This window comes from Oncorhynchus keta, chromosome 4, assembly GCF_023373465.1.
Source record: "Oncorhynchus keta strain PuntledgeMale-10-30-2019 chromosome 4, Oket_V2, whole genome shotgun sequence".
NCBI lineage: Eukaryota > Metazoa > Chordata > Actinopteri > Salmoniformes > Salmonidae > Oncorhynchus > Oncorhynchus keta.
This window is the reverse complement of record NC_068424.1, coordinates 24,854,980-24,879,637: the sequence shown is the minus strand read 5'-3', so window position 1 is coordinate 24,879,637 and position 24,658 is coordinate 24,854,980. Positions and strand designations below refer to the sequence as shown.

The 24,658-nt window shown below is 43.5% G+C and overlaps 2 protein-coding genes across 3 annotated transcripts in view; both read right to left on the bottom strand.

The window, feature by feature from the left end:
• The window catches only part of LOC118371754 (TGF-beta receptor type-1), a 44,464-nt gene extending 43,539 nt beyond the window's left edge, over positions 1–925 (bottom strand). The window contains exon 1 of one of the 2 annotated variants that reach the window (XM_035757335.2): positions 767–925. In XM_035757335.2, the coding sequence (XP_035613228.1) occupies positions 767–836 (70 nt within the window). In that variant the 5' untranslated portion in view covers positions 837–925. The remainder of the gene's footprint in view (positions 1–766) is intronic. The other variant, XM_035757328.2, reaches the window with a different exon arrangement.
• A 7,209-nt stretch (positions 926–8,134) lies between these two features.
• The window catches only part of LOC118371746 (reversion-inducing cysteine-rich protein with Kazal motifs), a 56,940-nt gene continuing 40,416 nt past the window's right edge, over positions 8,135–24,658 (bottom strand). The window contains exons 13-21 of the mRNA XM_035757317.2: positions 24,488–24,628; positions 23,231–23,419; positions 21,287–21,409; positions 20,953–21,124; positions 16,544–16,739; positions 13,673–13,883; positions 13,377–13,450; positions 11,766–11,921; positions 8,135–9,886 (exon numbers count right to left, since the gene is read on the bottom strand). Coding sequence (XP_035613210.1) covers positions 9,572–9,886; positions 11,766–11,921; positions 13,377–13,450; positions 13,673–13,883; positions 16,544–16,739; positions 20,953–21,124; positions 21,287–21,409; positions 23,231–23,419; positions 24,488–24,628 — 1,577 coding nt within the window. The 3' untranslated portion in view covers positions 8,135–9,571. The remainder of the gene's footprint in view (positions 9,887–11,765; positions 11,922–13,376; positions 13,451–13,672; positions 13,884–16,543; positions 16,740–20,952; positions 21,125–21,286; positions 21,410–23,230; positions 23,420–24,487; positions 24,629–24,658) is intronic.

Below are 24,658 nucleotides of genomic sequence, written 5' to 3'. Positions count from 1 at the left end.
TCAACACATTTGAAACCGTAGCTGTTTTACATGAAAAGCATGAGTAACTAGCGAATGCATACTGTAGCAACAATAAAAGACTAGCTAAATAGATGGATTTATAACCAACTGGAAAGCTATAACGTCACTATAACTAAGTGTCAAATTAAACAAAATCCATCTCGTCTCTGTTGACTGAACAGGTATTTGTAGATATCTAACCTCAATTCTCCCTCAAAATAGACAGCTAAGTTAGCTAACGTAGTAGCTGCGACTATTTAGCTACACGGACACAAATGCAAAACATAGCCATGGCCTGGACAGTCCTGCCATGAGGCGTTTTTCAGCGCTCAGTAAACTCCTCCGTCCGTGTCCAGCACGGTGAATTAACGATAACACGACGATGACACAAACAGCTGTGCAGGATACAAACTTTGTATTTTCTCAAATGAGGAATACTACTACATAAATCAGTCAAAGCTCGAGCACAGCGGGTTGCAAATTACTTGACCGGAGTGTATCCTGCTTTGTTCCTGGACTAAACCCGAAGCCCTTAGAGGGCTTTTTAGCTATTTTCGCTCGTTCAACCCCCAGCAAACATTCCCTAAACAATAAACATTCCACTGACAGCTCAGCTTGCTTTGACCTGCGCCATCTTTGAAAAGAGTCTTTAGGGCTGGCACTTCTTGAAACAAAGACCAACAACGGACGCCCCGAAATCAAACTTCGTGACCAAAACATATTGGAGGAAATAAATAGCTGTCGGGGCATAGCCTCGCTCACTTACCATCATTTTCATGAATCCTAGTCCCAAAGAACAGGACTATTAACACGAGACAACGGGTTATTGCATCCATCGTGGTTCAGATTTACTCCAGACTGCTTGTCTCAACTTCTGTCGATAGTCCATGGTTGAGAAAAAAAAACAGTCTGATTGGCCGGGACCGCTACCACACCCCGCCCAGACCATGCAAGCCTTCTCGTGCGGGTGGTAAACATTTACTGACGATTCACAGAATTCTCCATTTAATATTTTATTTGCGACGGGGTTTTATTAAATAATTTCAAACTATTTAAATGAACCGATACGGTGTAGTTTATACAAGCCTCTCGCGTCAAGTTGTACAACTTGCTTGTTTTCATAGGCAAAAAGCACTTATGGTGAAATTAAAATGACTAAACCAGGCATACAGCAGACTTTTTGTGTCAATTTGAGCAGGCATGAACATGTCATGAATAGACAGGGATGTGGCCAAGACTTAGAACTGAAACACTGACTTGGCAATCCACTCATGAAAACCATGTTGTTCATGAAAAAAAATACTATGACATTTGGATAATTGGAGTATATTCATGAATCATGCTCTATAATGGGTTTGAGCAATTAGTCCTGAGGACACACAAGAACTCTGGGGACAGATTTCCGAGAGAAGATTTATAACTCTTGTTATCTAAAAACATAATTCTGTGCTCTACCAAAACAAGAAGCAATTATTGTTCCAGTATGGACAGATCAGAGTCTATTATGTTTAATATTGAAGTAATCATTACTGCTATCTCTATGCAAATCATGAAAAGCAAAAAATACCTAACACTTTGGGGCTGTATGTGCATTCATTAGAACAGACTGAAAGAGGAAGCTGAAAATAAGCCTTGTGACTTCAGAAACCTTTGGCCTGAGAACATGTTACACTGTCACTGGAAATATATGCTCTCAAATGACATGAACAATGGGACAATGTTGAGGGTGCTGTCCTCAATGACATTAGCTCTGGCCTCAGATGTGACTGGCTGTTTTTGTGTCTGGACACCCCCATCCTTCACACACACACACACACAATCAAGCCCCCCCCCCAACACACACTCTCACTCTGCACCCCTCTACTGCACAAAGCTCCTGACCTCCCCTCCTGTACCTGTGGTTGAAGAGTGATGATGGTCCATTGTTTGATCTCTGTCTGGGCCTTGTGTAAATCCTGAATACTCAGTGCCACTCATCCCCCACAGATGCACACATGAACCTCCCTCCCTAAAAAAATAAGCAAAAAATGGCCGTGAAAACGTTGGATATTGCAACAGCTGGCAGGCCAGTGTTTGCCCAACAGAGAATGCAGAGTGGACTGTGTACCCTCCTGGAGCCATCTACCCAGAAACAGCCCAGCCTCTAGTGGCAGGGATGGAGTCGTGCCAGCACAGGCCGGGAATGGTTGGGTGCCCTTATCTGCCATTCCTATTTTTGGTGGGGGTGACTTGGTCCCAAAAAATCCCACCCATGCACCGCCATCTGGAATTTGTCCACTGCTGTGTCTTGTCCGCTTAGGGACAGAGCAGAACAGAAGACTGAGTAGAGTCTACTTAGGCTAAGCTATGTGTCAGGGTACCTTGACAGCCCCTGGAGAAGATGTTGACTTTTGACAAATCTGGCATTCCTATTTTTGGTCATGGTGACCTGGTCCCCAAAAAATCCTCCCCATGCACCGCCAATAGGATTTTGTCCACTGTGGTATCTTGTGCTTATGCAATATTACAGTATATACTACAGTATTTAATTTGCATATAACCTGCCCATTCCCTTCCCCCATACACCAATTTATGCCACCCATAATTGAGAAACCCACTTACATGCCAAGGATAGACAATTTGTTGTGTTCCCTACAGGTCATAGAAAAGAGCAGAAGCTCTGAACTTTCCATTCAGTCCTACAGGTTATGGACATTTGCTCTTTGAGTATTTTGTCCAGTAGGTTCATCTTTTCTTCATCAAGGAGAAAGCCCCACTGCTATGTTAACGGTAATAAAACAAAAACGCTGTAATAAACGCTACAGTAATGTCTGCAAAAACACTACAGTAAATACTACAGTCAACAAAAGCACTACAGTAATTACTATAGCATATGCCAGCAAACATTCTTGTACAATATTTATACTATAGTAAACTGTAAATACGGACACTATAGTCATGTCCACAACACTACAGTAAATACTACAGTATTCTCTGCAAAAACACTACTGTGAATACTATATAATGTATACCATAGTATACTACAGTCATTTTTCATGTGGGGAAAAAATATATATTTGAAGCTTATGATTGTGTCTCATAAATAACTGCGGGGGTTTTATCCCTGTTGAACATTGGTGTGTGAACACAGCAAGTTTCTCCACAGCAAGTTTCTCTTTTTAGAAAGAGCACAGGAGGGCACTACAGTTATCGAATTAACCAACAATGGAGTTTATCAATGCTGTTCTCCTTTGATGAAAAGTGGTGCGCGTTTGTTCCCTGCCTCAGGAATAGCTAGTTACTTGCTCATCTGCTAAGGGAGAACGAAGCTGAAAGCCTGCAGATATACTGTACCTAACGCTAACGCAGCTCCGTCAATACAAATACAATACAGCGCACTCACTTTGATATTATTCATGACACATTGGTGTCTTATTTCCGGAACACATCGTTTGTTGAGGCCTTACAAAGAAGAAGCCTTGGAGGGGTAATTTTATTATCCCTTTTTATATATATTTAAAAAGTCCTAACCCATATCCAATTAGCATATTTCTCCTATTCGTTTGCAGCCTTTTGATTTGTCTTAGTTTGACAGTGGAGAGAGAGAGAGAGAGACTGGCCTTTTCTCCCATTTTTATAATCTATTAAAATGTATCCAAGGGAGTATCCAAAGGCAGATTCGACTGCTGCTACTTTTTCACGAAAACACAGGAAAGGGTTGCATCAACACTTTGAGTCACAAAGGCAATTAAACCGAGAAGATAACATCATCCTTGAAATTAAGCAGCTCCCATGGTTTGATTTTGTTTTGGCATCTCTTAAGAAATGATGTAATGGTTGATTAGAAATACCCTCAGACAGTGCCCTCCACCCAAGTCTCTGTATCTTGTATCTGGTTCAGTTTGAAGTGGTTAATGCAACTATTTGCTTTGAAAGGAAACCAACTGCACCTCATGTCCTAGCTTCATCCCGTAACTAGCCATTCAAATTAATGACATCTGTAAAATTAAAAGTAAACGTCTAAATTGTTCATATAAATGTTCATTTAAATGGATAGTTGTGGGACAAAGCTACACATGGTCATGCAAATGGGATAAACAGATAGGTGGAGATGCAAATTAGCCATGTGTTGACTCAAGTTGGTGGAGCACTAATAACAGTCTCTCTCTCTCTGTTGGAAGGAAGGAAAGAAGGGTGCTTTTTCAGGGTATTCAAACATGACCTGTGTCTCTGTTTCTGTGACAATGCGATAATGTGGCAATTTTAAATGGCCGCGCTTTTCAGTTTGAGTGAGAGAGGGAGAGGAACAAACAGGGCAGGTGGTGCTCGGAGGGGGTTATCTCAGGAGTGAGTGACAGGTGTGAATATTAATCCGGTCCTCACAGCCTACAGTCCTCCTTCACTCTCTCTCTCACTAATGATGTGGGGCTGGGCGCACAGATGGCACCCAAGCAGGATCCTAGATATACTTGCCTGGACAGCTGGTGACTTCCCATTTACCACTTAAAGAGGGGCCTGCCACCACCAATGTGTCCCCAACCTGTCACCTGTAAACCAAAGACACGGTGGAATTCTGTGGAGTGCTACCAACACAGGAGCCATTTAAAAGAACACTCATAAACCCTGACTCACTCTCTATGTTTCAAAAAATGTGAATTTCTGCCATGAAATTGAATGTGCTGGTGTTTACTTATTTGTAGAGTGTTATGGCCTCATATAGACCAGGGTTGGAACATTTTGTTTGGAGCTATCTATTGTGGTTGAGCATTGCTTTTAGGCATTATATTACAGTTGAAGTCAGAAGTTTACATACACTTAGGTTGGAGTGAAAAAAAAAGTGCAAATCGATCCCAGAACAACAGCAAAAGACCTTGTGAAGATGCTGGAGGAAACGGGTACAAAGGTATCTATATCCACAGTAAATTGAGTCGTATATCGACAGAACCTGAAAGGCCGCACAGCAAGGAAGAAGCCACTGTTCCAAAACCACCAGACTACGGTTTGCAACTGCACATGGGGACAAATATCTTTATTTTTATTTTACCTTTATTTAACTAGGCAAGTCAGTTAAGAACAAATTCTTATTTTCAATGACGGCCTAGGAACAGTGGGTTAACTGCTTGTTCAGGGGCAGAACGACAGATTTGTACCTTGTCAGCTCGGGGATTTGAACTTGCAACCTTTCGGTTACTAGTCCAACACTCTAACCACTAGGCTACCCTGCCGCCCCAATCTAACTTTTGGAGAAATGTCCTCCGGTCTGATGAAACAAAAATGGCCATAAAGACCATCGTTATGTTTAGAGGAAAGGGGCGGAGGCTTGCAAGCTGAAGAACACCATCCCAACCGTGAAGCACGGGGGTGGCAGCATCATGTTGTGGGGGTGCTTTGCTGCAGGAGGGACTGGTGCACTTCACAAAATAGATGGCATCATGAGGCAGGAAAACTATGTGGATATATTGAAGCAATATCTCAAGACATCAGTCAGGAAGTTAAAGCTTGGTCGCAAATGGCTCTTCCAAATGGACAATGACCCCAAGCATACTTCCAAAGTTGTGGAAAAATTGCTTAAGGACAACACAGTCAAGGTATTGGAGTGGCCAACACAAAGCCCTGACCTCAATCTCATAGAACATTTGTGACAAGAACTGAAAAAGCGTGTGGGAGTAAAGAGGCCTACAAACCTGACTCAGTTACACCAGCTCTGTCAGGAGGAATGGGCCAAAATTTACCCAACTTATTGTAGGAAGCTTGTGGAAGGCTACCTGAAACGTTTGACCCAAGTTAAACAATTTAAAGGCAGTGCTACCAAATACTAATTGAGTGTATGTAAACTTCTGACCCACTGGGAATGTGATGAAAGAAATAAGAGCTGAAATAAATCATTCTCTCCACTATTATTCTGACATTTCACATTCTTAAAACAAAGTGGTGATCCTAACTGACCTAAAACGGGACATTTTTATTCTGATTGAATGTCAAGAATTGTGAAAAACGGAGTTTAAATGTATTTGGCTAAGGTGTATATAAACTTCCGACTTCAACTGTATGTTCAGGGTCAGGGCTGAGGAGGAATGAGAAACAATGATTGTTGAGAAACAAACTGTAATGTAAGTAAAATATCAAATGAATGCTGGTATAAGCACCCCCAACCCAAAACATCTTCTGGTTGCCATGGAGCCCACTGTCAGGAATCTTAACATTGACTATAGTCATCTCGCATCTCTCCATGGCTACTGCTGATGCAGGAGAAATCTGGCAATAAAATGTCAGCCATGCATCACTATAAAACAGCAAACCTGGTTTCTAAAAACAGATAAAGCAACACCTCACGGCACAACGTCTCTCCTATTTGACCTAGATAGTTTGTGTGTATGTGCTGATATGTCGGCTACGTGTGCCATTTTTAAATATATGTAGTTCTGTCCTTGAGCTGGTCTTGTCTATTAATGCTCTATATTATGTCATGTTTCATGTTTTGTGTGGACCCCAGGAAGAGTAGCTGCTCCTTTCGCAAAAGCTAATGGGGATCTTAATAAAATACCAAAATACCAAGGGTTCTGTTATGCAAGTGAGGTACAGTGATGAGTGATGGAAAGAGCTTTGGGGCCTGTAAATGAAAGCAGATTCTGTACATTAATTGAATCCATTACAATCATAAGTACGGAGGAAAGGAAAGGAACTGTGTAGCGAATCAATTCTGTTAGCTGTAATTTAATAGAGTGCACTACGGGACAACATCCTTCTACACTGCTTTACAGAACCTGCGAGAATAGATGAGTTTCCACTCGTGCAGTAGGCCAACAGGTTCATTTAAAAGCTAGAGTTAGAGAGCCAGGAGACTCCAGATACGGCCTTTGGCGACTTGGGCACAGGCTAGTTAGGCATTCACATGGTTGTTCACTTTAGGTACTAGCCATGGCCTTTTACCTAAGAGTGTTGGGGCTAGGTAGGTCAGCAATGGAAAAGGGAAAGGGGGATACCTAGTCAATTGTACAACTGACTGCATTCAACTGAAATGTGTCTTCCGCATTTAACCCAACCCTTCTGAGTCAGAGAGGTGCGGGGGGCTGCCTTAATCGACATCCACATCTTCCAGAACCGGGGAACTGTGCATTAACTGCCTTGCTCAGGGACAGAACAAGATATTTTTACCTTGTCAGCTCAGGGACTCGATCCAGCAACCTTTTGGTTACTGGCCCAACGCTCTAAATGGATCAGGAAAAAATGTTTTAGGAAACAATTCTACATCTGGATAAATTACTGCTCTTGGAGAGAGGTGATTGAGTTCATCCCACTAAATAAAAGTTTAACACATTTCAAGCAGAAAAAACACCAGCGCAAATTCTCAAGAGCAGGTCACACACACTGAGAGGAGGTTTCTCGTCATCATTATTTACACAGTGGATAGTTAAGCATGTAAATCAACGTTGGATTAAAGGGGAGCCGCCAAGGCCTTTATCAGACACCAGGGGTTTCCACATCCGCTCGCTGGAGCACTACCTACGAGGGGCCTAGGAAATACACACTTGTTTCCTTACTCCCATCACAGCCAGCCCTGTAGGAGAGTACTACATCATTACAGGTCACTATCTACAGCACTCAACCACCTTAGAGGCTGTGCCAGAGCCAGACACCCCCTTGTGGTGATAGTATGTCATTGCATGTTAGAGGATACATTTTTATTTTACCTATATTTAAATAGGCAAGTCAGTTAGGAACAAATTCTTATTTTCAATGACACCCTAGGAACAGTGGGTTAACTGCCTTGTTCAGGGGCAGAACAACAGATGTCTACCTTGTCAGCTCAGGGATTCAAACCTGCAAACAAGTCCAATGCTCTAACCACTAGGCGACCTGCCTAGTGGTTTGGGAAGGCTTTGGCTCTTTCTCATTTGTCTTTCCTTAGATTCCTCGTGTCCTTCCTTGCCTCCTGCTCACAACGTATTTGAGGAGAAGATTTGAGAGGAGGAACTTTGGAACACTTTTTGAGGAGGGAGGATGAAGAAGACAAATTAGAAGTTCAGAACAGCATATTAATGTGACTGGATTGATAAAATATATTTTATTTGTCACTTCTGCTTCAATGTGGAATCTTTAAAACTTCAATTATTCTTCCTAAGGAGTTAAGATGATGAAATGTACAACAACAAACTTGATTGTAGGACTTTATATTTTATAAAATATGCATTCTGTTGGCATTTTACAAACACATTGCAAGTACTGCCATCTCCAACGAGACAATGATGCAATACAGTGATGATTAACATAATTCTTAAGTGCCTACAGCTATACTCTTTCTAAACATTGGCAATATGAACACTTGATAACATAAAAACAACAAAAAAACGGAGTTTAAATCCCTCGGAAACAGATACAATACTACAAGGACCCTTGACGGGTTTGCTGCTACAAAGCTGCCTAGCACGATAATACTGTAGAAAACGGGGACACTTCGTGTTGCGTAGGCATAGAGACAACATCAAATCAAACGTGGGGACAGGACAAACATAGTACAATACATTCTGGAGTAAAAACACTTCATAATTGTCATCATGCAAGAATAAAACATTTAGAAAATGGCACATATTGAATCACATCTCGATCCATTTCTTATTTGAAATATAGAACATTTCGGAATAGTTTCGGAATAATTATTATCAACATTATAAAGTTATTGCATTTATTTCACATAGGAACTATATGCAAAGCATGTTGTTGCTATTTTTTTTGTTCCTACCCATGTGCATCATGGGTAAAGTGATGATTGTCATTTTCATTAAAAACATGGCTGTCGTTCCTCCTTATTTGATATCTTATCTACTCTAGAGGAACAACGAGAATCCCTTTTGTGTGTCTTTCAGCCTACGGAGCGGGAATGTTTGCCTGTCTTTGACCTGTTTCACGTTCCAGTATTACTGTCTCAGTCAGCACCTCCCCACTCGCTCTTTATTTACAATAGTACAAATGTAAAACGGGAGTGGGAGAAAGGGGAGGAGAGGGGGAGGAGGCGGAGGAGGGTAATTACACCCCTGAGATTATCTGGGACAAATGTCAGTGTTTGGGAGCGCACCTGTCTGACATCTAGACCTGACTCCCCCTCTGAGACTTAACCACCTGGTTCCTCTCTCTCTCTGTGTCACACACACACACACACACACACACACACACACACACACACACACACACACACACACACACACACACACACACACACACACACACACACACACACACACACACACACACACACACACACACACACACACACACACACGTGTGCGTACACATACGCATAAACACAAGCACGCAGGCAAAAACCCACACAAACTCCCCACTCCACAGCTTTAGAGGAGGAGAGAGCTTCTGTTGCAGAATAAAATGTATACAAAACCCTGTGTGATAAAACTCATCTTCCTTATAACGATATATATAGAGCTCTGTGGAACCAAAGCTGGAATGTGATTGTGTCTCCGCTTCTCTCGTTCAATTAGGATTCATCTCATAGCTTCTCGTCCATGATTGTGTTGACGCTACTGCTGTAGAGTTAATGGGATTGATTGTCAAGGCTTTTACAGGCTGATGCTTCCTGTCAGGCAATGACCCGAGAAGGGGTCAGAATACTCCACAACACACCCAGCCTCCTGCCAGCGGGGCCTGGCTGGCTAGCAGAGGCTAGCTTGGCCTCGGATAGGCCTGGTGCTAAAGTGAGGAGGAGTCCCAGGGCGAGGCAGAAGAAGATGGGCAGGGAGGAGGGCGTTGAGCTGGCGTGGCCCGCGGACCTGATGGTGGAGATGGAGACCTCAGAGGTGAGGAAGGCAGACAGAGGAACATGTGAGACCAGGGTGGGGCTGCCGTAGTTGATGAGCGAGTCAATCTTCTCCGCCTCCATGCTGCAGGCTTCAATCTGAGACGGGATACACACACGCACAATGATCAGGTGAAATTTACAGACACACAGTCCTCCTCCCACAGTTTTCTATGCTTTTGTGTGTGTGTGTGTGTTTGTGTGTGTGTATCTTTATTCCCTTCTGAAAATGTTATTTTGGTACAAACGTGTCCCAAACCAGGCTCTTTATTTGTGTATGAAACAATCCTAACGAACCACCTAAAAGCCCACATTATTGACAAATAGTTCCTATGAATAGAGTCATAGAGAGAATGATGCAAGGCTGGCTGTGAACTCCATTTGCCCGTTTGCTTATCGATCATTATCGCTCAGGGCTGTTTTTGCAGAGACAGCAATACAATGGGTGGAAAGGGTGTGCAAAACAACTTCATTGGGCGTTTCACCCTAGACGGTAGTGATGAGATGTCTGATTATTTGGCCCAGTGGAGTAGGAGAGATTCTGAGAGAGGACTTTGATTAGTCCCCCAGTAAGAGGGGGTTTGGGTCTCCGGGCTCATGAGGCGTTTAGAAAATCTTTGCGTTTAACCTTTATTTATCCAGCTTAGTCATTGAAATGAAACCTATTTTCAGGGAGAACTGGAGACGGCAGTTGAACAAATAACAGGGAAATATTGGCCCAGACATGTTTATCATGACTCCTGTGCCCTCCCCGATAAAGTCCCTGTTCAGGACGGCCCAATGTCACAGAACCGTCAGACAGCAATTGATGTATTGTTGCAGAACCAATATGATTGTCTCTCGTGTAGAATTAGGAAGTCGTTTCAGGCAGCTCTATTCAAACATTTCACTGTACTGAGCACACACCCCTGGGACATCTGTGTGACTGAACCATTAGTTCATATTCACTACAGAGCCACCAGAAGGCTAGTCTACAGGCTGTGTCACAACTCACTACGCTCCTCTCCATGAACCCCATCAGACTAACCACAAGCATGGCAAAACATGTTATCTGAACTACATTTCAAACAGGAGGAACCAGAGAGAGAGCGCGCGAGAGAGAGAGAGAGAGATAATAGGCAGTCCAACTGGTACATTTGTGGTGAAAAGGTTACCACCAAACACATTTTTTTGAGATTGAGATATAAGCCAAATAAAAAAATCAAATAATCGTGATCTCTTTTCAGAATCTATGAGAAGATAATCACAAAAGTGTCCTCCAAGCCCATTCCGGAATATCCCATGTCTCTAAACACTGCCCTGTGGGCATCCTCTGTGTGAGCGATCAGCTTGTTAACAAATGCCTCCTCTCTTCTTCTGTAATGACTGTGAGGGGGTGGAGAAACAGAGGGCTCAGTTCTGCGTAGGAAACAAAAGCGCTCACAACACCATGATGGGATGATCTGGCCCCAAGGTTTAGTGTATGCTATGCTGATTAGGCTCCAGGTCATGCATTAACCAGGAAGTAAAACTAAGGATGTGTCTCAAATGGCACCTAATTCCCTATATAGTGCACTACTTGGCCTTAGAACACTGAAGAATAGGCCTACAAGCAGGGAATCAATTGTTGTCCGTCTGAGAGGAAGCTCATGTAGCCAGAGCACCAGGCTTATCTATTGTGAACGAAGGACAGTCGATACGTCTTTGTGAGAGAGAGTGATTGAGTGAGTGACAGACAGACAGACAGACAGACAGACAGACAGAGAGTGTGTGAGAGAGAGAGACAGACAGACACCTGGTTTGCCCCATCCTGGGCTCAAACCAGGGACCCTCTGAACACCCACAAAGCATCATTACCTGTCACTTCACCAAAGCCGCAGACATTGTAGAGCAAGGGAAAAGTCTACTTCAAGGTCTCAGAGCTGGTGACATCCCCGAAGGAAAGCTATTAGCGTGCACCGCAAACTAGCTAGCTCAGTGTCTGCGTAAGTGTGCGTACCTGCAGTGGGGTGGGTTGCTGGTCCACTGGGACGATGAGGACGATGATCTCTGAGTCGATGCTCAGGTAGCCGAAGATGTCACACTGCGGCACGGAGATGTGGAGACGCAGGATCCTCAGGATGTCATGGACCGTCACTGGCTGCTTCCTGTTCAACTGCAACACCAAACCAGGAGGACAAACACAGTCACACAGAACCAGAGCCAGAGGGGGAAAAGTTTGAGATTCAATTCATTGCAGATAAAGGAAAACTGAACTGCGGGTTTCTTCAAGTTCGTGCTGAATGTGGTCAATACATGTTATTCATCCCCAATTATTAAGAAATATGAAATACCTTTGTGAACAGAAGTTGAAAGGGCAATGAATGTCTTACAGTATAGTGCCTGCTGTCATGGAATGTTTGACACCAATATGGAGGATTGGTTGGAAAAACTATGATGTGTATATCCATTGCTTGTCTGAGTGAGTCATGTCGTCTAGGCCCAAATCCAAAGGCAATTTGTTTGCGATTAGCAGGTTTATGTTCTAGACTTAACGTTGATAAGATGTTTGTGTTGGAAATTAGACTAATAGCCCAGGTTTATAACGAACCTGCTTTGAATTACATGTTTGTTTTTTTTAGCTTATTAGCTGTTATAAGCATGTATACGAGGCATTTCTGGGCATTTGCCCTTAAAGCTGCGGCCCGACCCAGTCATTTCAAACTGGCGAAGAATTCCAGAGGAAGACATGTGATGTTGATGCTTGGTATTTTGGATCTAGGCCTCACTCTAGTGGTCGATTGGTGTCATTACAGCTCAAAATCAACAGTCGATGCCAAGGGGGTGGCTAATCCCAGTTGAGTAAGACCTAGTCAACTGGGTTTGCAGGCTTTTATTCCAGCCCTGCACAATCATACCTGACACTATGCCCTTGATTAGCAGAATCTAGTGTTTAGAAGCATGACCGTATAACAAAAGCCTGCACACAGAATTCCGCAGTTGGTGGAGCTATTGCTTATACCTAAGGTTGCACATTTTTGGAAACTTTCAATAAATTCTCTGGGTTTTCCTAATGCTCAGTTTTTAGGATTCCGGGAATTATGAGTTAATAAGCAGGAAATCCGGAATCCTCCAACCATGATTTCTGGAAAACCAGGGAATTTATTGAAATGTACCTACATTTTGCAACCCTACTTATACATAGACAGTCCTCTTCAATCCACAAAGTAGTGTCGACAGTTTAGATTCAGATATGCAGCAAAACAATTGTTCGTAAATGTTCAACATATATAACACAACAGGAAACCTTTCAACTGGGGCGGCAGGGTAGCCTAGTGGTTAGTGTTGGACTAGTAACCGAAATCCCCGAACTGACAAGGTACAAAATCTGTTGTTCTGCCCCTGAACAGGCAGTTAACCTACTGTTCCTAGGCTGTCATTGAAAATAAGAATTTGTTCTTAACTGACTTGCCTAGTAAAATAAAGGTAAAAAAAAACAACCTCTTTTTAATATTAAAATCCAACAAAGCAGCCAGCTGGTTGGAAAAGTGAGAGGGAAGGGGACAACTTTTCTGAAATGGAACACAGCCTGGGACCCAAATAAGTGAGGAGCATGTCAGAAGGTGCTGACCTTAGCAAAGTTGTTAATCTGCTCCTTGTTCCACAGGATCTGCAGCATGCCCGCACACAGAGGACAGCATGCACCTGTGAGAGGAAGGGGTTGCCACCAAGTTGTCAGGGGTCAGAGGTTAGGAGTCAATCACAACAATATCGTAATAAGATTTGTGTTCCTGTGTGGAAAAATCCTAAGTATAACATGAGAGCATTTATATGTCAAAGTGAACGTGGCTGCGCCACTGAGTGTACTGACCACGGAATTAAATAAAACATTAGATATTATATGATTTCTGTCTCTATTGTACTGACCGGGTGGTGTGACAGGGATGCAACCCGGGGTGGACAGGGCGGGGCAGGGGATCATGTCACAGCCTGAGTCAGAGGCAAACTCTGCCACCGCCCCCACGGCGTGGCACCGCCCCTGATAGTCCACGGCAACGCGGTCCGAGTAGGCCTCGCACACTGTGTTGTATGTCTCGCCGTTGTGGCCGCACACAGGCCGCGCCTTTTTACAGGCATCCTGCACAGAACCCAAACACATACACACACAGACACAAGAAAGTTTGAGTTAGGATTCAGCCCTTATTAATGTATTTTGTGAAAAATATCATATATAAAAACATAAATACACGTGACCTTTCTACTCTTCATAATACGTCACTCATATCCAGATAAACTTAATCAAGGTAAGCTACTCCAATTAGTCACATAGGGAGCCCATTTGTTTCTATATCACACCAGGTGTATTGGACGCCATCAGGCTGATGTTGTGAGCGACCGCAATGGAGAAACATGATCCTACCAGGCCCTAAACACTAAATAACCACTTGAATTCAACTTTCAGCTTTAATTCTCCACTTTCACAAACACACACACACACAAACATGGGGGGATTTTGCCTGTATCATGTACAAGCACAGTCCTACACAGGAGATGTATGTGTCTGCAGGTAGACTAAGTGCATGGGCAGACTAAGAACCTAAATGCAACATATTATTTTATTAGACAAAGCCATAGGGTATTTCAGCTTTTGGTGGGCTGGGATATCTGCCTCCTCTCATAAACCATGGCAAAAACATACATACTCAGTCAGTTACTGGAGGTAGGATATGCACATTTGGAGTATGTGTGTGTGTTTGTGTTGCAACAGCTGGGCCTTGTTATCCTACCTCTGAATGCAGGCTCTCCATTTAAGCGTTCACGAACACAAACAGAGAAAAGCTTTTCAGAGACTCTAAAAACAAGGATTTTCTGTGTGATTGACTACATGCTGTGCAGCTCCCTCCAGTAGGGCGATTTTCAAATAGCTCACTGTTTAATGCTATATAGCAGGTGTTACAATGCTACCTATTGCTGCCTCTCCTTATGAGTTCTGGCATGCCTTCTCATCACAAATGAATTACATGTATTGAATTGTCCAAAAGCCCTTAAACACTGTCAACATTTATAGTCAATTTAGCGCAGTGGCCACCAACCAGTCGATCGACTTGTTGATCTCTAAGGTATTTCTAGTCGATCGCCAAACATTTCTGTAAAAAACACAACGATAAAGCCTTGAGTTCCTATTTTGTTATTAGTCTCTGGCTGTTGGTGATAGGTGCAGCAAATTCAGCTGCCCTGCGCGCCGGGTAGGCAAACTGTTGCCACTTCATGTGTCTGAAGGTACAAACTCTGCCTTCCCGGTGGCCGTGGAGAGGAAATCAAGTGCACTATTCCACTGCTGGCCAATCAGAATGCTCAGATGACCGAGTCTGCAGTAACTTAGCAGCGTACAATACAGCTACAGCAAAATTGATACTGTGAGATTTCAAAACGTTTAAAACCATGACTAGAGAGAGACTGTCAACGAATACAGCAAAGAGATGCTGTTTCTATGAGTGAGTTCATGTTTAAGTTCTTACTCAGCACTGTCAACATTTTGTATTCAACTTGTATAACCCATAAAATGCGCGTTCTTCCTACTTCCACTCAGAGCTACAACAAGTACTGCAGCAGTAATGAATGAGTAGGAAAATGTATCTATAGGCTTGCGTTGTTGTTATTTTTAGCGGCTTGGGTATTTTTTAATATCAAGGAATATTTCAATTTCTCTGTTCATAAGAGCAACAACATGAATTTGTGCATGAGGCTGAAATAATGCGGTGCGACTCGAGTTCCGATAAGCTTCCATTTTTTAAGTCATGTTAATAAAAAATTAGAGCGGTAGATCTCTGCATACATTTTGACTCAGATAGTGATCCTGACTCAGAAAAGGTTGGTGCAGATGTTATGGAAACTTGGAAAGCAAGTTTCAAATGTTCTACTTCAACAAGTTGCTTTGGCTAACTGTCAAACTGTTACCCGACAATGGCCCATGCAGGACAGGTTCTAGCTCCCTCATATTAAAATCTGGACCTTGAAGACAGTTCCAGTTCCACTCTTCCCCTATAATCAGGGACCCATTTTGACCTGGAACAACAGGTGGGTGCAATTAATTATCAGGTAGAATAGAAAACCAGCAGTAGTCTGGCTGGTGCGTTCTGCCCAACGCATCACCAGGGGCAAACTACCTGCCCTCCAGGACACCTACAGCACCCGATGTCACAGGCAGACCAAAAATATCATCAAGGACAACAACTACCCGAGCCACTGCCTGTTCACCCCGCTATCATCCAGAAGGCGAGGTCAGTACAGGTGCATCAAAGCTGGGACAGAGAGACTGGAAAACAGCTTCTATCTCAAGGCCATCAGACTGTTAAACAGCCATCACTAGCACAGAGAGGCTGCTGCCTACATACAGACTTGAAATAATTGGCCACTCTAATCAATGGATCATTAGTTCCGTTAATAATGCCACTTTAATAATGTTCACATATCTTGCATCACTCATCTCATATTTATATGCTGTATTTTATACCATATATTGCATCTTGCCTATGCCCCTGTCATTTCTCATCCATATATTTATATGTATATATTCTTATTCCCTTCCTTTACTTAGATTTGTGTGTATTAGGTAGCTGTTGTGGAATTGTTAGATTACATGTTAGATATTGCTGCACTGCTGGAACTAGAAGCACAAACATTTCGCTACACCCGCAATAACATCTGCTAACCACGTGTACATGACCAATAACGTTTGATTTGATTTGATTTGATCTTGGAGGGTACATATTTAAATACTCCTGGTCTAGCTGTTACCTGACAGTGGCCCATATAGGCCAGGGTCTTGTCCATCTGGAGGAGCTGACAGAGGTTGGGGTGCTCCACGTTGTCTGTGTCGCAGGCCAGGTCCATGTGAATCTTGCCACAGCCGGAGGGACGACCAACACACTCATACTGGGGACAGTGGTAGTCAACCATGTCTGTAAGGCACACTCTACGGCTGGGAATGCACCTGAGGACCAGCGGAAGGAGGGGGGGAAAGGGGGTTCATTTAGTGATTATTTTAAGCAGTGGAAGTCCAAAACATGGACGCGTTACAGCTGTCACTTTCGTCAGTGTACACAACTATTCTTTTCAAGTAGTGTAGGTCCTTTGGTTTGAGTTGAGCACTGATGTTCCTGATTATTATTGTGAAGTAGTGTACCTTAATGGTGTGTTATTCTCACAGCAGACATCAGTGCTTTTTTTACCATGTGAATTACCCCATTTACTCCTTTATTTAAAACATAAACCATATTATAATCATAATGGTACCTATCTTTAGGGGAATGTAGTAAATATGTTGACGTATTTATATCAGTACATTAATGCTGATTTTCGATGGGAAACACAGAGTGAAAATCTATGAAACCTAATGAGCCCTGCCCTTTTGTACACAGTTGAGTTGAACTATACAAAACAAGCAAAATTTTAGGTAAAAAATGAGGGACCCTCTCTCTCTTTCTCCACCACAGCCCCCCTATCTCCAAGGTAACCATCCCTGCATCCGTACCTCAGCACCAATCAGGTGGTCTGCAGGCCACAGCTAGATTTTTATCACCTTGTTTACGGAAAAATAACAAATGTTTGAGAGATCCCACCAACTCTCTGTGCCTTTGAACAGATGGCCAAGGGGAGACATTATAGAATGAGTTGTCAGTGCTTTACATAAGGAATGATGCCAAAACACATTCTTCTTTACTGTGTGGAGGGGAGAGGGGGGTAAAATGCGTCCGTATCACGTTTTGGGTAAGACCCAGATGCAGAGAGTGTCGAAGTAACAAAAGTTTATTACTAGTACACGGGCAGGCAAAACGACAGGTCAAGGGCAGGCAGAGTTCAGTAATCCTGGTAGGGTGCAAAAGGTCCAGAACGGCAGGCAGGCCCAGGGTCAGGGCAGGTAGAATGGTCAAAACCGGGAAAACTAGAAAACAGGAACAAGAGCAAGGGGGAAAACGCTGGTAGGTTTCACAAAGATAAAAAAGGAACTGGCAACAGACAAACAGAGAACACAGGTAAAAATACACTGGGGATAATGGGGAAGATTGGTGACACTTGGAGGGGGTGGAGACAAGCACAAAGACAAGCACAAAGACAGGTGAAAGATCAGGGTGTGACAGACCAGCTCTGATGTTCGTAGTAATAGGAGTTAACACGGAGCCATGTGTGGTTAAGGAGTGTGTCCTAACCATAGAATTAGGAATTAGAATAATAATAATAGTAATTTAATAGGATCTCTATGGTCCTAATAATGTGCCATCCAGGGAAAGAGGGAGCAATGTTAGATGGACGATGCTGTCTGGGGAAGAGGGAGCGATGATAGATGGATGATGCTGTCTGGGGAAGAGGGAGCGATGTTAGATGGACGATGCTGTCTGGGGAAGAGGAAACGATGTTGGATGGACGATGCTGTCTGGGGAAGAGGGAGCGATGTTGGATGGACGATGCTGTCTGGGGAAGAGGGAGCGATGTTAGATGGATGATGCTGTCTGGGGAAGAGGTAGTGATGTTAGATGGACGATGCTGTCTGGGGAAGAGGGAGCAATGTTAGATGGACAATGCTGTCTAGGGAAGAGGGAGCAATGTTAGATGTGCGATGCTGTCTGGGGAAGAGGGAGTGATGTTAGATAGATGATGCTCTTTGAGGAAGAGGCAATGATGTTAGATGGATGACGCTGTTTGGGGAAGAGGGAGTGACCCTCAGGGCTCTGGGAGCTCAAGGCCATTCCGGAGGGGAGGGTTACAACACACCCCATACAGGCGCGCCTTATGACACAGTTACCGCCGGCAACCACAGGGGGACACACAGCCTGGCCACACCTGAATAAACAACCACTGGATACGAGGCAGTTTGAGAGGGGGATTTCAAGAAAAAGTGGAAGAGAAGAGAAGGGTGCAGGAAAATAGGATCTATTAAGAGAGGAAATAACACTCGTGGACAATGTTCCCTCTAAGTTGCGCGCCTGCCTGCAGCAGCCCTGAGACTGCAGCGCAGCTTCCTGGGACTGCCACGCAGAACAAATATTAGCCCACAAGAGAGAAGCACGAGATTGCACTCAACTTTCTATAGCAGTGGTAACCAACCAGCCGATCTCCAAGGCATTCCTAGTCAATCGCCAAACATTTATGTAAAAAAACAAATGAATAACTTTTTTATTTGTCTTGGGCTGTTGGCTGTAGGTGCACCGGATTCAGCAGCCCTCCGCACCGGGTAGGCGAACTGTTGCCATTTTTCACCATTTACTGTGTCTGAAGGTACAAACTCTTCCTTCCTGGCGGGCCCAGAGAGCAGATCAAGTGCACTATAGGTCTACCGCTGGCCAATCGGATGGCTCAGATTACCATCTCTGCAGGCATAAAATAAATCTACAGCGAAGTTGATACTGTTAGATTTCAACATTTTTAAAACCATGAGTAGAGAGAGACTGTCAACGAACACAGCAAAGAGCTGCTGTTTTTATGAGTGAGTTCATGTTTAAGTTCTCACTCAGCACTGTCAACATTTTGTATTCAACACTTTTATAAGCTATAAAATGTGTGTTCTTCCTACTTCCACTCAGCGCTACAACAAGTACTGCAGCAGTAATGAATGAGTAGGAAAGTGTATCTATGGGCTTGCGCTGTTGTTATTTTTAGCGGCTTTGGTCTTTTTTAATATCGAGGAATGACCATCAGATGCAGGTAAAACTTACTGCACAAACCTCATTGCTACATGGCTGTTTATAATTGGTTAATGTTGCATAGGCTTACGTTTTTTAAGTCATGTTAAAAGAAATCAGGGTGGTAGATCTCGACTTGCATTTTGACTCAGAAAGTGATCTTGACTCAGAAATGGTTGGTGACCACTGTTCTAGAGATTTCCCTGTTATTCACACTGTCAACATTTCCCTTTAATGTGGAAATTGTGATTGAATCAACTCCATATTAGCCACTTTCAATGCAACATACTGAAACAAAACAAACTATGCAAGAGATTATGTTGTAGGCAGAATGCATCAGAGTAGAAATCTATTGCATTGACACATACGACTCAGCCAGTACTCTACACAGACCGGCGCGGCATAAACAATCAGAGCTCCTGTAGGCCGATATGCAAATAGACCATTGCCATATATGGATCTGTGCCATTCACCTTGAACTGGACTGGGTTTACAGCATGCGCAGTCATGAGTAGATGCACTTGTTTTGAGATCAAAGCGAGAGCTGCATGTAGCCATGTGTGCACATTTTGTTCATATCCTTTGGTGCAGTAGTTACTAAGTTATTAGCCCAGTTCGAGATAATTTCTAGTCAGCAATAGGGAAGGGATTGCTTCCTACAAGCACACGAAATGTGTGCATTTCTAAACATTTTTGAAAAGCAAGTCAGGTAGTGATTTTTTCTCTCCCAGTGTTGTATTTTGAGACAGGCTTGAATAAGCTAAGTAGCTAATAGGCAGAGGGTAGCATCATTTGTCTGATTCTCTGTAATAATGGTATGGGAATAATAATGCATTTGATTTTGTAAAGTGGTTTATTGTATCAAAAAACACAAAAAAAATTCAGTCGCCTCCTTGTCTGTAGGATAAGTGGATAAACAGGTTAATGCCGAGCCCTGAATGGAATCTAGGCCTACATGAAAACCACACATTGGCTGCTACTGTAGGCTGAATGATAGAACAGCTATTTCCATGTTAAAATGTTATGGGATACATTGTCTCCATGTTTTTTAATGGTAGGCCACTCTGGTAGGCCTGCATTATGATCAAATAGCCACAGTAGCCTACTTGACCACTGTTAAAACTGTAACTTAAAGTGGGTACAGCCTCATTGTTCACAGTAAACGCGTTGCCCAGAATTTTCACAACATTCAAGTTTGCGCTCAGCAGACCTGAAATTTGCTCAACGTCTACATTTTTTTGAGGGAACATTGCTAGTTGACTGAGATGGAAGAGGATCAGGGCTCAAGGCCTCTGTTAGGAGAGATATAGCGTCCTCTAGAGTGGAGGTGTCCAGTCTTATCCACTAAGGCTGTATGGAATGCTTTGAAAATGCATCCTCCCTACCTTCCTTCCTTGAAGTAATCATTGATCGGACATGGGATGCACATAGTGGAACCTCTGCACTCACTAATCCAATTGTGTTGAATCAGTCATTATTCCAATAAACAAACGATTGAAGGAAAGAAGGAGTGATGGATTATCTCACCTCTGGTTCTTCTGGCAGGGGTTGGGGGAACAGGGGTCGCTGCTGCGGCAGTGGCCAAACACAAACTGGTTGTCTTTGAAGCCCATGCAGCGGGCCACACAGGCACTGGGGTAGGTGCGGCCATTACGGGCACACACTGGCACGAAGCGGTCAGGGCAGCCACATGGGAGCCCTACGGAGAGGAGGAGAGAGGGAGAGAGAGAGAGAGAGAGAGAGAGAGAGAGGGAAGGGGGAGAGAGATTAGGGAAAATGCTTTCAGGATCAGGAAAAAATAAACATTATAGCAAGATCATCAACACACACACTGTTCTTTGTTTCTCTCTCACACACACACCAGTGAAGCGGCGGCGGTCCTCGTCTGAGCTGTCGGCGCTGAGGCACTGGCGGGTGGAGCAGATGGTCTCTCCAGCGAAGCAGGAACAGGGGTGGCAGTCTACCCTGAAGGACGTCCCATGGTCTGTGGGACAAGGACACATCGTCACCCTGTGAGACCTTGTCTGATTTCAGTGGTTATTGGGCTGCAAATGTAACTGTTATCTGACACTTTGAGATCTCCAGCAGCTGATAGACTTAAACTATGCGATCTGGGTCATGGCACCTACAGTTGTCATGGTTCCACCTTTATCCTTAAGCACTGATTCCTCGTCTGGTCTCTTCTCTGCACCTGGGTCCAGCCTCACCACGTCACAACAGTATTAGACCTGGGAGCTGATATGAGACTTGACTTCTACAAGATACTCTTCTGCTGTGTCCGTGGGGCAGTCCCAACCCTTAGGTATTTGTTATTGTTTTTTTATTGAACAAATAGGACAATGGAGAGATAGCAGGGAAGATTGCGATTCAGTAGGGCGTGGGTGGGATTTGAAACCATGCCGACTCTGGTACAGTATGTGTGTTCCAGGGTCTGCGGCTCTAAGTGCTAGACTACACAGGCCACATCTACAAGACAGTCTGTGGAAGTTAAAGCAACCCTCGGGTTTGGGCTGTCCTGGTATACCTTAGCTTTATTCCTTTAGGATCTGAAACACAAAAGAATGATCTTTAACTAAACTAAGGCTTCCCTATAGGATTACTTCATGTTCCTCTCCTAATGCTGGATATAAGAACTCCGAAGCCACACCACTCTCACTCTCAGGCAAACCACATCTGTGTCAAATAAGGCTGAAACGTCTGACCCCCCTTTTGAACCGGAGCGAAAACAAACATAAAAGCAAAAGCAATAAACTGATTTGGGTTCAAACAAATGTAGATTCAAAGCCGGTACATTAAACAAAGGGGGGAAGGGGGAAAAAATGCTAATATAAAACCTAGATATGAAAGACAATCCTGTTGTTCAAAGTGTTGTTTCTCTATGGGGTTATGATTAGCCACTAGGCCACTAGGGGGCAACATCACAGAGTGACTAAGGCCATGTGTAGCCTAGAGGGGGATGTGGTTACTCTATGCTGAATTCTTCCCTGCTGTTCACAGAAGACTGTGTGTGTGTGTGTGTGTGTGTGTGTGTGTGTGTGTGTGTGTGTGTGTGTGTGTGTGTGTGTGTGTGTGTGTGTGTGTGTGTGTGTGTGTGTGTGTGTGTGTGTGTGTGTGTGTGTGTGTGTGAGATGAAGAGAGAGAGAGAGACAGAGAGAGAGAGAGAGAGAGAGGAGACTGGCAGCAGGCTCCTTTCAAGTCACAGTATTGACATATAGGGCGGGCCAGAGGGAGACCGCGGGAAGGAAATACCAACATGCGGTTGGTTGGGTGCCTTATTTTTAGTTATTTTTTTTTAATGTAGTGTTGCCATGCTGCTAGGGGAAGAAGAAGAGTGGCAGTGATGTTTACACTACAGGAAGCATTTTACTTTCACAACCAGGCACAACAGCACCAAGAACTCCTCCACAGAGAACTCTCTCCAGTCCCAAGTCAACTCCTGGGTCGTGTTCAGCAGGGCATGCGTAGCAAAATGTTTTGACACGGAATATAAAAATAAGGGTTCCTTTTTTTTTTAGTTCAGGTATTGTGCTTCCAAGTTTTCCCGTTTTGTGCCTACTGAACACAATTGTGGTCCAACAGTCAGTTGTCAGCTTCAGACGTATAACAACAAATGTGCCCAATGTCAGCATGTCTAAATTGTTCCTTTAGTGCTGAAAACAAGATGGATGCTACACATTGGTGGTGAATGGGGTAAATAAAACTACCCTCACACAATGTAAAGTGTTCTGTGCTTTTAAAATAGTAAGATCTACTGAAAAGTGTCACATGAATTCGAGCCATTTAGAACAAGTAAGTGGCAGCTTACTTTTTCTTTGTCCCCCAACAATGCAAGTCTTGGAGGTGTCTATGCAGGGCATCTCAGCACAGTTCTCCAGCCTTCCACTCTGGCCACAGGTACACACCTCGAAGCAACCCGCCTGCCCATTACGCATGGGCACCTGGATACGGGCTTCCAGGTGGACCAGGAACTCTGAGGCTTCGCCCAGTTTACAGCCTGCACACACATACACATGTATTTACAGTGGACATAGGCGCCTCCTAGGGGCACAAGACGGTATGGTATGCTATGACACATTGCCTTCTCCTAGCAGCAGTGATGTCATGATACCAGGTTAAGTATCGTTATACTCGATAACAAAACAATGCCACTGAAAAAAGAAAGCAGGAAGAAGGACTGTGGTTTGTCCCTTTTTTTTGGGGGGGTCACTCTCAAAATCACACTTTTTTAATAGAAAAATTATACAAGTCCACAACAATGCTTAACTTAACACTTCACCCTCGTGGGAATTGGCCTACAGAAGAAATATGAAAAGCATGTGCATAACCATGGTAGCAATTGAAAGGGAACAGTTTACACTGTTGATTTTATGTGCATTTTACATTTGCTGTACTTTTTGCCAAATTTGTTGAGAACAAAATCTCAAAATACTCTGGATACATTCAGTAACATGATAACAGTATTCGTGGAAAATGTGGGGTAGGTTCAACATAAGGCAAATAAAATGACAAGGGTTTGAGTGAGAGGACGAACTGGAGTCTCAAAGTGTGCACAGTTCCTAAATAATTTCAATGCACTTTATGACTCAAAGAAGAGTCTTGAACTAAACGTTTATTTTAATTTTATCTCTCCTAGCTGTGCCGTTGAGGAACTAGAGCAAGCACACTTCCAGTTGTTTTGTTTGGGACACAGCCCTGCATCCCCGCCATCACACAATTACTGTTGTTGTTTACGCAATCCAAAAACGGATAATTATGAATCGATATCTGGGTCAGAAAGCTGCAGGGAATGCGAATCACTGATGCATTCTGTTTGTTTTATTATAAACTTGGGCAAATGAATTACTTTTCTAATAAGTTCAATACATTTAGTTGGTGAGACAGATTTGATAGAAGAACCGAAAGTAACAAAATTCTACTACCAAATTGTGTTTGTAGTATGGAAAAAGTACAGACGTTACGATATACCGTTAAATACTACTTCGTAGAACAAGCTCAAAACAGTGTGTCTCTATGTACAGTAGATGCGGGTTACGTGGCGGTATGGTATGTCGTTATACTGTACCAGGCACACAGAAGTAGGGCAGGCAGTCCTGTCCTGGCTGACAGCCCTTCCTGTTCACCTCACAGAGGTGGTTGCTGAGACAGGGGTTGGGGTTACAGGGGTGGATGACCTCCTCAATGATGTTACCCAGGGAGCTAGGAGCTGTGTGGAGACGAATGAGACATTTCATTT